The sequence below is a fragment of the Ranitomeya variabilis genome, chromosome 6 (assembly GCF_051348905.1).
Source record: "Ranitomeya variabilis isolate aRanVar5 chromosome 6, aRanVar5.hap1, whole genome shotgun sequence".
Lineage (NCBI taxonomy): Eukaryota > Metazoa > Chordata > Amphibia > Anura > Dendrobatidae > Ranitomeya > Ranitomeya variabilis.
The window spans coordinates 542,778,832-542,790,436 of record NC_135237.1 but is presented as its reverse complement, the minus strand read 5'-3'; the positions used below and the strand labels follow the sequence as shown (position 1 = coordinate 542,790,436).

The 11,605-nt window shown below is 41.3% G+C and overlaps 1 protein-coding gene across 2 annotated transcripts in view; it reads left to right on the top strand.

Annotated features, from left to right (window-relative positions):
- The first annotated feature begins 311 nt into the window (after positions 1–311).
- Positions 312–11,605, top strand: part of TMEM65 (transmembrane protein 65) — a 62,507-nt gene continuing 51,213 nt past the window's right edge. Inside the window, exon 1 of one of the 2 annotated variants that reach the window (XM_077271188.1) lies at positions 312–772. In XM_077271188.1, the coding sequence (XP_077127303.1) occupies positions 496–772 (277 nt within the window). In that variant the 5' untranslated portion in view covers positions 312–495. The remainder of the gene's footprint in view (positions 773–11,605) is intronic. The other variant, XM_077271187.1, reaches the window with a different exon arrangement.

Sequence of the window (11,605 nt, the reverse complement as noted above, 5' to 3'; positions counted from 1 at the left end):
TCATTTATATCGGTGACGCCTGCCTATCTCGGTCCACGCAGACATCTGAACATTGCTATAGGCGGACGGAGCCAACGAGGTTCATACCTTCTGGGAAGCGTGCTTATCTTGGCCCAAGCAGTCACCTACTCTTCGATCTATGCTGAGGAACACACAGAGGTTTATTCCTACTGGTGAAACTTGCTACATCAAGGCTCATACGTGCTGGAAAACTTGCCTGTCTTGGCCCAGCCAATCACCTGCACATTGATATATTCTGACGGACACACCGGTTCACTCCTACGAGGAAGCTTGCCTATCTTGGCTCAGCTAAACATTGATATATTCTGACGGACACACCGGTTCACTCCTGCGAGGAAGCTTGCCTATCTTGGCCCAGGCAATCATCTAAACATTGATATATGCTGACAGCCCGAGGTTTATTCTTATCGGTGAAGCTCGCCTATCTTGGCCCAGGCAGTCACCTGTGTATTGACTATTAGCACTACAAGGACAATGACCATGCTTGCGCTGTGGAGCCGGACTGTTCTGCGTCCCGCCATGTCTCCCAAGCCGTGGAGCTGTCTGGGGACGAGCGCCAGGAGACATCCCGGGAGCTGCCCCGTCTCGCTCCGAAGCTGCCGGCTGTTGGGCACGCACCCGAGGAAGGAGCCTATGGAGTCCCTGAACACGGCACAAGGAGCCCGAGACTTCATCTACAGCCTGCACTCCACCGAGCGGAGCTGCCTGCTGAGGGAGCTGCACAGATTCGAGTCCATTGCTATTGCACAAGGTAAGATGCAACAGATGGCGGTCGCGTATGTGGCGCCAACCTATGCCGTAGCGCTGCATTAGTCTGTTATCTACATTGGGGCTTTCCATCTATTTACACATGTGGGATAATGATGTAGGGAAACAGTCCTATGTCAGTGTGGGAGGAAACAGTCCTATGTCAGTTTGGGAGGAAACTGGGGAACCTCAGGGAGGGGACGCACAGAGGAGGATGAAGCTGTGACTGCAGATGGGAACTTTGTATCCATTTGTATCAGTTTCCTTTCTCATCTGATATTATTACACAGTAGTTACCATATATACCCGAGCATAAGCCGAGACCCCTAAATTTGCCACAAAAAACTGGTTAAACTTAATGACTCGAGTATAAGCCTAGGGTGGGAAATGCAGCAGCTACCGGTAAATTTCAAAATAAAAAATAGATACCAATAAAAGTAAAATTAATTGAGACATCAGTAGGTTAAGTGTTTTTGAATATCCATATTGAATCAGGAGCCCCATATAATGCTCCATACAGTTCATGATGGGCCCCATTAGATGCTCCATATTAAAATATGCCCCATATAATGCTGCACAAAGGATAATAATGGCCCCATAAGATGCTTCATAGACACATTTGCCCCATATGCTGCACATATGTTGATTATGGCCCCATAAGATGCTCCATAAAGATATTTGCCCCATATGCTGTTGCTGCTATTAAAAAAAAAAAAGACATACTCGCCTCTCGTCGCTCAGGCCCCCAGCACTTGCTATATTCACCTGTCCTCGTTCCACCATCAGGCGCCGCTGTGTCTTCCACGTCCTCTGCACTGACTTTCAGGCAGAGGACGGCATGCACTAACCACCTCATCACACCCTCTGACCTGAGCGTCACAGCAGAGGATGCGGAAGGCGGAGCGGCGCCCCGCGGTGGAACGAGGACAGGTGAATATCGCGCAATGCTGGTCACCCTCCCCATTATACTCACCTGCTTCCGGCGCAGTCCCTGGCAGCTTCCCTGATGGTCTTCTCCGGGCACTGACAGCTTCTTCCAGCGTTGAGCGGTCACGTGGTACCGCTCATTACAGTAATGAATATGCGGCTCCACCCCTATGGGAGTGGAGTCGCGTCCATATTCATTACTTTAATGAGCGGTACCACGTGACCGCTCAACGCTGGAAGAAGCTGTCAGCGCCCGGAGACCATCGGAGATGCAGGGACCTCGCCAGGAGCAGGTGAGTATGTCACAGCCGCCGACCCCCCTGGGAGAAATACTCGAGTATAAGCCGAGAGGGGCACTTTCAGCCTAAAATAAATGGGCTGAAAATCTCAGCATATACTAGAGTATATACAGTATGTTTCCCAAGCGGACTGACAACCAATACGACCCCAGTACTGATGCCAGGGAGGTTGTCACACAACTTTCCTGGGTCCCAGACGGGAAATGTTCTTCGTTCTGGAGGTGATGGTGCAAATCCAGACAGATCGTGTATTAGTAACCGCAGGAAGCGGGGTGCCATGTGGGCAGCGCTATTGATTAAAGCTTCGTGCACACGATGAATATTTGTCGCAGATTTTTCTGATGCAAAAACGAGAGTTGTCAGAATGCGTAAAATATGTGGGTTTTTATGCACTTATACATGACCCATTCCTTAGATGGTTCAAATCTGCAAGGAAAAAATCAGCAGCGTGTGCACGAGGCTTCACAAATCTCATTCTCCTTACTGGTGCTGTAAAATCTGCAAAAACGCAGCGTGTGAACAATCCCCAAATCCCTGCTGTGTCCACTGACCCAACATCAATGGGAACCAGTAACTGCTGGATTACCAAACATTCCGGATTATCAGCTCACAATAAAAGTTTATATAAAATATATAATATATATACGGTATGTGGGTACAAGTCCCCTCTATAATGTGAAGCCCTGCAGAATATGTTGGCGCTATATAAATAAAAATGATTATTACTTACACCCTCAACACATTTAGCGCTGCTGACATGTTTTCTTACAAGTGATACACACTCGGCTCTGCTACATCTGTCAACTTCAAACACAATTTTTTTTTTAAAGCCAACGCATAAAGCTCCACAAGAGTCAATGGTCAGGAATAGTCACGGATGTCGCCTATAGACTCGGACGTGTCGGGTCTCATACAGTCATGTAATGTTGGAGATGGAACCTGCCAAAACGTCTTGTCCAAAGTTATGACAGTGATCTGACCAGCAGTGATCGGCAGCAGCCGGTGATAGCGGACACCGAGAGCGAGGAAAACTCCATCAGTGATCATAATCGTGTGATCTCAGGAGGGATCTTGTGTTTATGGATGCAGCAGAGCGGAGTTTGTCATTTGACCAGGCATCGGATGATGCGGGTTTACCTCTTGCCACCTTTGATGTGAAATTATCATGTGGCAGGTCAGTCGCCATATTTCTTGTTCCGTCAGCCGGCACTAGTCCAGTTACATCTTCTTTATATTTCAGTCTCCTGGGACGCTCCCTAATGAATAGTTTCCAGGAATCTATTTTTTTTAACTGCATTCTTATGCCAGAAGAGTCGACACACATTCAGCTCTGCTACATCTGCACATCCATATAGTAGAAGGTCAGCTTGTCATTAAACGCTATACGGACCGCATTGTGTGTGCATCCTAATGAGACTATGTAGAAGGTTCCCTCCCGTGTAATACTAGGAGATGTCGCTGGGCATTGTGCCACATGACAAACACCGCTCCATCTATATAATTTATACCCAGTCAATGCTTTATATCCCATATACAGAAGAAATCAATCGATGGCTGCTTGTCAGAGTTATTGCTTGATCTCTTTCATATATGATAAAGCTACAAAGCAAAAATCGATTTATAGTGATCCGGCCCTTTAAATGATCCATGATTTAAATGGCTCCTGCTGCTTTTGGAGAAGAACCTGTAGAGCAGAGAGATGCCCATTATCTGCCATTAACTGGCATCGATTTGTACCAAAGCATTGAGGTAGACTATGCAGGAGCAGATACAGGCAGCCATAAAACAGCCGATGTCTCCACTGCAAAGGATGATAAAATGGAATGTGATTGTCTGGACATACAGTATTATGGAATTGTCATATATGCAATTGTCTAATACATTGGTTTGCTCTCATGGTGGCTGTCAAACTGCAACTCCCTTCAGTTCAAAAAACATTAGAAGCAGATTGAGATCCACGTCCTGTAGAAATCAACCGGCAGTGTGGATTTCTGCATACGTTTGCTATGGGAAGAGCAAACATTTCTTGTGGATTTTCTCTGTTAGCTCTTACATCAGCACAGCTTTTACCCTGCACTCATTTCCTCTCCACATGCTTTCCTCCTAATCTGGAGCCTGTTCTGCCCTCCCTGAAATTATAAATGCTTTCTCTCCTCTCCACATTGTAAATCTGTATACAACCACTGCCCGCCTTGCTATGTAAAACACTTAAAAAATGGAGGGGTGATCAGAGAGAGCCTCAGATCCAGGAGATCTGACAGATAAAGCATTCATTTCCTCGTTTTTGAGAATCTTCGTTGTGCCATGCCGGGCAGGAATGGCTTTCTCCATGCCAAGAAGTTTCTAGTAGTCTACAATGCTGAACTGGTCTTGTCTATATCATTATTGCACACATTTCCTGTCCTTTCCTCCTAATCTGTAGTCTTTTACCCTCCTTGAAACTATACATGCTTTCTCCCCTCTCTACGTTGGAAATGTGTGTACAAACCCTGCCCATTCCCTGACTGCTATCTCTAACAGAGAAGGGAGGGGTTAGCAGAGAGCATCAGATCCAGGAGATCTGACAGATAAGGCACTCATTTCCTCTCCCTGTGCTTTCCTCCTACTCTGTTTTACCATCCCTGAGACTATATATGCTTTCCCTCCTCTCCACACTTTAAATCTTATGTACTCAACCCCTTCCTTCTCCCCTGCTGCTACCTCTAACACTTAGAGACGGAAGGGGGAGCAGAGAGAGCCCTGACAGATAAAGACTAAACAAAAAGTTGCTTAATTTTCCATTTAGAAAGTAAAAAATAATCTATGTAAAGGCATTCAAAGCCTAACAGGTTCCAATGCCTGTTTTTTCCCTTCACCTAAGACGTACAGAATTGCAATACGTCACACGTCGTACAACCCCTTTAAGAAAAGCATAAAAGTACAAAAACAAATCATATTGTGTGATGTGATTGAGTGCTATTAAGTTTTGCTCTTCCCCCATGTTTTACCCCATTAATCTCAGCATTCAGTTTTTTTTGGACGTTGCGGTAAAATACTGTCAGATGTGATGTTCTTCTTTAGTGAACTGGTGACTAGAGGAGAACTACAAGTCCCAGCATGTGCTGCAGGAGAATCAGACTGGTTGTCTGAGGCATCATTGTGCTCCATCTGTTCTCCGGCCACAAATAACTCGCTCTTTGTATCCGCTGCTTTTTCTTCTCAGTTTTCAGTCGGCTCCGTACGTTCTATGGAAAATGTGAGGCGTCGTCCTGGGCCTGGCAGTCAGGGAGTTGCCTCATGTGCTCCGCCATGAATGAGGCGAGTCACCGGTATCACAGCAGTGATTCATGTGTGCTGGAAACATGTCAGGAGGCCTCTCCCCGGCCACGGGACCCGGTCTGATTTCTTAAAGCCGCGCTAAACCTACAGTAGTCATCCACCGAGCGGCGGCCATCAGTCATGGCTGCGTGTGGGAACGTGTCTGCTTCTATAGGTGACCGAAATCAGTGCTCCTGGTGGGCCGGGGGGATTCCTGAACGTCCTGTCATATTATTTAAGTCTCTAAAACCAGTGGAAATAACATAAACAGTCGCCATGGCAACAAGGCAGAACTTTCCTCTGTTAACCTGTATGGGAAAAGATTTAAAAATGTGTTCTGTTGCTAGGGGCAACGGTTCCTTTTTTTTTTTTTTTTGACCGATTTAGTCTTCAGTCCTTCTCAGTGACTCCCCGGCCCCCCATTATCAATAATGACGTAATTTGTGACAAATCTTTAGTGTTCTCTTTTCTCTTACTGGAGTACAAGGGGCTTGATTCATAAAAAGGGGCATAAAACTTAATGAATTTGGCTCCTCTTCTGAGTTGATCGCTCCTCCTTGCGCCGCGTCAGTGATTTTGGGAGTAACCTTTCTGCAATACAAAGCGTGGTCACTTTTAATTTGGTGGGCGAGCGTGGCCAGACCCCAGCACTGGAGCCAATTTCAGACTGGGCTGAAAAAGCCCAAAATTTTGAAATATTTGCCCAACTCCCCTTTAATCTAAAACATTTTGACTTTTCAAAACTTTTAATTCCAGTTTTTGGGAGTAAAAGCTTTGAGAAATTGGCACTTGTATCTCTTTTTATTACCGTAACTTAAAGGGACAACCACCATGACATAATTATGAATGCTGCAGCCTATCGGCAGCCACTGATGGACTGCAGCGGTCATGCAACATTGCTTATGTCACACGACCAGTGGGAGGGATCCAGAGCTGAAAGTGGAGGAGCAAGGCCAGTTTCCATGTGGGAGGAGTTTATGGGAGTGGGCGGGGTTTATTAATACTATAGCCTCTATAGATTTTATACATTTTTATAGCGCCATTTATTCCATGGCACTTTTACATGAGTAATTTTACAAAAACTTGACAACACATAATTTTGGGCCTCACAAGTAGATAAAGTGGCCAATACTATGCTCCCTGGATCCTGTTGATGGATGCACATTTTATGCCATGGGGGAAGGGTCTAAATGCAAATTTGGTCTCAAGTGTCCGCTGGGCGTTACCAGACCTCTAAATGTCCTGTAGAATCAGTCAGGGCCTCTCTGCTGATCGATGTAGATGACGCTCCAACTCTTACATTATGGAGCTGCAGCGGGGGTCCGGAGCAGGCGCAGCCTATATTCTGTGCTGTGGGCTGAGGACGCGTCTCCTCTGCACATGCTCTGTATCGACGCACACACCAGGCACAGCAAACTGCACATGCTCCAGTTTCTGGGGAGCAACCTATGGTGTTTGTTTGTTTACAGTACCTCCCCTTTACCGCCCCAATTTTTTTTTTTTTTTTTTTTAAATATTACAGATGGATGCTCTGATACTTTAGGCAAGAAGTTTTCTGCAACTCATGCAAAAATGAGTTGTTGTTTTTTTACATCAACTTTTTGAAAAGTAGGAGGAGCCTAGCGGAATGGGGGTGTGGCTGTCAAATTCATCATTTGTTTACAGCAAAAAAAAATGACTGAAGATTATTCCAGGCTGTGATGGGAGTAACGTTCCTGATGGACTGATGAATTCATTGTTTGCTGCTCCAGAGGACTGATCATCAGTGGCAGACTTGGTGAATCAGGCCCAGAGTGGTTCATAGTAATATTTGTACATGTATGTATATGTGTGCGTGTGTGTGTGTATGTATGTATGTATATATATATAATATATATATATATATATATATATATACACACACACACACACACACACACACACACACACACACACACACACACACACACACACACACACACACACACACACACACACACATATACATACATATGCGCATGCGCACACACACACACACACACACACACACACATATATATATATACATATACATACATATGCGCATGCGCGCACACATACACACTCTCTGTACCATCCCTTTAAGGTTGCACTTCTGACTCTGGACTGCCTTCCTTTGCTCCTCTTTTCATCATAGTCTTGCAGCCCCCTATAATTTGCTGGGGGCGACACGTTGTCTAATCTGATGGCTGTGATTGATTTAATTGCAGGAAATTGTTCTGTAAATCGTCCGTTTAGGAGGCGGCATTGATTTAGTGCTCGTCACAAGCTGCTCTGACGCCCGGTGACGACTTACGGTACATCTTAGAGCGATCCGCTGTTCTTTGTGACACTGAGCTCTTCGTTTCCCTGTTCTCCTTCTTTTCGGTCTTGTGCGCACCGGGCGGTTTCCTTGCGGTTTTACTGCGGATACCAGATAGGCAGCGTTGGCATATTATATTGTGTCATCAATATCGGCTCCATGACAAATGTGGAGTGGGGGGGGGTCAAAATGTTATTACTGCTGCTCTCATGTGATCTGCCAATTCTTTATTAGGGGCGCAGTGTGTTGACTTTGCAGCAGGCAGTGACCCTCCATTATATCCGTAAAGGCTTTTCTGTATGTGGCAGCAGAGGAATATACATCAGCAGATCACATAACAAAGACTGAGCTTGGTCTCACAGCAGCACAGAGGATTTTAGGACTGAGCTCCCCACTATGAATATTTTGTGTGGTTTTGATGCAGCAGATTTTCTGTACCATTTCTTCACCAACTAACTAATTTAGGTTACTTTCCTTAGATTATTTTTTTTTACATGCTTTTTATTCCATTTTTCATCTGCATTTTTTTTTATTTCTTATGACCTGTTTTAAATAAAATCGCTTTGTTAGTGCCGATGATGTGGACGGGTCTTATTTGTTATTTATGGGGAATTTTCATTCTCTTGCGCTGATTTCCCAGTGGATTCATTTACTTGTGACCCCGAGCTGAGATTCCTCTGTTATCTGTGCGGTGAAGCCTCCATCACAGACTTCACCACCCAGATGTTTGCTTCTTGTTAATCCTACACTAGTCCTAGGCAACTGCAGGGAGATTACACTGAGGATCAGTGACAGGATACAGCCGCCCCAGGACCACCGTCAGCTCTATGGCGGTCCGCAGCCTGCAGGTTATAATGATGCGGTCTCTGATAACGGCTTTATCAGCGTATTGGCCTCACCTATGTAAAATAGAAAAAATACTCTGAAATAGGAAAGGGTCCTTTATAACTCTTTTTGATCCTTTCAATTAGGAAATACTGTATATTTCAAACCTTTGTTATGCAAGTAAACCTTCCATGTTATTTGAATTACGGACATGAATAACTACCATAATACTGCTCTCATGTACTTGAATATAACTGCTACAATACTGCCCCTATGTACAAGAATATAACTACTATAATACTGCCCCTATGCACAAGAATATAACTACTATAATACTGCTCCTATGTACAAGAATATAACTACTATAATACTGCTCCTATATACAAGAATATAACTACTATAATACTGCCCCTATGTACAAGAATATAACTACTATAATACTGCTCCTATGTACAAGAATATAACTACTATAATACTGCTCCTATGTACAAGAATATAACTACTATAATACTGCTCATATGTACAAGAATATAACTACTATAATACTGCTCCTATGTACAAGAATATAACTTCTATAATACTGCTCCTATGTACAAGAATATAACTACTATAATACTGCTCCTATGTACAAGAATATAACTACTATAATACTGCCCCTGTGTACAAGAATATAACTACTATAATACTGCCCCTATGTACAATAATATAACTACTATAATACTGCCTCTATGTACAAGAATATAACTACTATAATACTGCTCCTATGTACAAGAATATAACTACTATAATACTGCCCCTATGTACAAGAATATAACTACTATAATACTGCTCCTATGTACAAGAATATAACTACTATAATACTGCTCATATGTACAAGAATATAACTACTATAATACTGCTCCTATGTACAATAATATAACTAATATAATACTGCCCCTATGTACAAGAATAGAACTACTATAATACTGCCCCTATGTACAATAATATAACTACTATAATACTGCCTCTATGTACAAGAATATAACTACTATAATACTGCTCCTATGTACAAGAATATAACTCCTATAATAATGCTCCTATGTACAGGAATATAACTACAATAATACTGCTCCTATGTACAAGAATATAACTACTATAATACTGCCCCTATATACAAGAATATAACTACTATAATACTGCTCCTATGCACAAGAATATAAGTGCTATAATACTGCTCCTATGTACAAGAATATAACTACTATAATACTGCTCCTATGCACAAGAATATAACTACTATAATACTGCTCCTATGTACAAGAATATAACTACTATAATACTGCTCCTATGTACAAGAATATAACTACTATAATACTGCTCCTATGTACAAGAATATAACTACTATAATACTGCTCCTATGTACAAGAATATAACTACTATAATACTGCTCCTATGTACAAGAATATAACTACTATAATACTGCTCCTATGTACAAGAATATAACTACTATAATACTGCTCCTATGTACAAGAATATAACTACTATAATACTGCTCCTATGTACAAGAATATAACTACTATAATACTGCTCATATGTACAAGAATATAACTACTATAATACTGCTCCTATGTACAAGAATATAACTACTATAATACTGCTCCTATGTACAAGAATATAACTACTATAATACTGCCCCTGTGTACAAGAATATAACTACTATAATACTGCCCCTATGTACAATAATATAACTACTATAATACTGCCTCTATGTACAAGAATATAACTACTATAATACTGCTCCTATGTACAAGAATATAACTACTATAATACTGCCCCTATGTACAAGAATATAACTACTATAATACTGCTCCTATGTACAAGAATATAACTACTATAATACTGCTCATATGTACAAGAATATAACTACTATAATACTGCTCCTATGTACAATAATATAACTAATATAATACTGCCCCTATGTACAAGAATAGAACTACTATAATACTGCCCCTATGTACAATAATATAACTACTATAATACTGCCTCTATGTACAAGAATATAACTACTATAATACTGCTCCTATGTACAAGAATATAACTCCTATAATAATGCTCCTATGTACAGGAATATAACTACAATAATACTGCTCCTATGTACAGGAATATAACTACAATAATACTGCTCCTATGTACAAGAATATAACTACTATAATACTGCCCCTATATACAAGAATATAACTACTATAATACTGCTCCTATGCACAAGAATATAAGTGCTATAATACTGCTCCTATGTACAAGAATATAACTACTATAATACTGCTCCTATGCACAAGAATATAACTACTATAATACTGCTCCTATGTACAAGAATATAACTACTATAATACTGCTCCTATGTACAAGAATATAACTACTATAATACTGCTCCTATGTACAAGAATATAACTACTATAATACTGCTCCTATGTACAAGAATATAACTACTATAATACTGCTCATATGTACAAGAATATAACTACTATAATACTGCCCCTATATACAAGAATAGAACTACTATAATACTGCCCCTATGTACAATAATATAACTACTATAATACTGCCTCTATGTACAAGAATATAACTACTATAATACTGCTCCTATGTACAAGAATATAACTACTATAATACTGCCCCTATGTACAAGAATATAACTCCTATAATAATGCTCCTATGTACAGGAATATAACTACAATAATACTGCTCCTATGTACAGGAATATAACTACAATAATACTGCTCCTATGTACAAGAATATAACTACTATAATACTGCCCCTATATACAAGAATATAACTACTATAATACTGCTCCTATGCACAAGAATATAAGTGCTATAATACTGCTCCTATGTACAAGAATATAACTACTATAATACTGCCCCTATATACAAGAATATAACTACTATAATACTGCTCCTATGCACAAGAATATAACTACTATAATACTGCTCCTATGTACAAGAATATAACTTCTATAATACAGCCCCTATGTACAAGAATATAACTACTATAACACTGCCCCCTATGTACAGTAATATAACTACTATAATACTGCTCCTATGCTGTACATGTGTTAGGAATCTGTAGTCCTGTTAGTGGTTCCATCAGAGATCTCCTTGGCTGTCTGGACCAATGACAGCTGATGTTTGTTTCT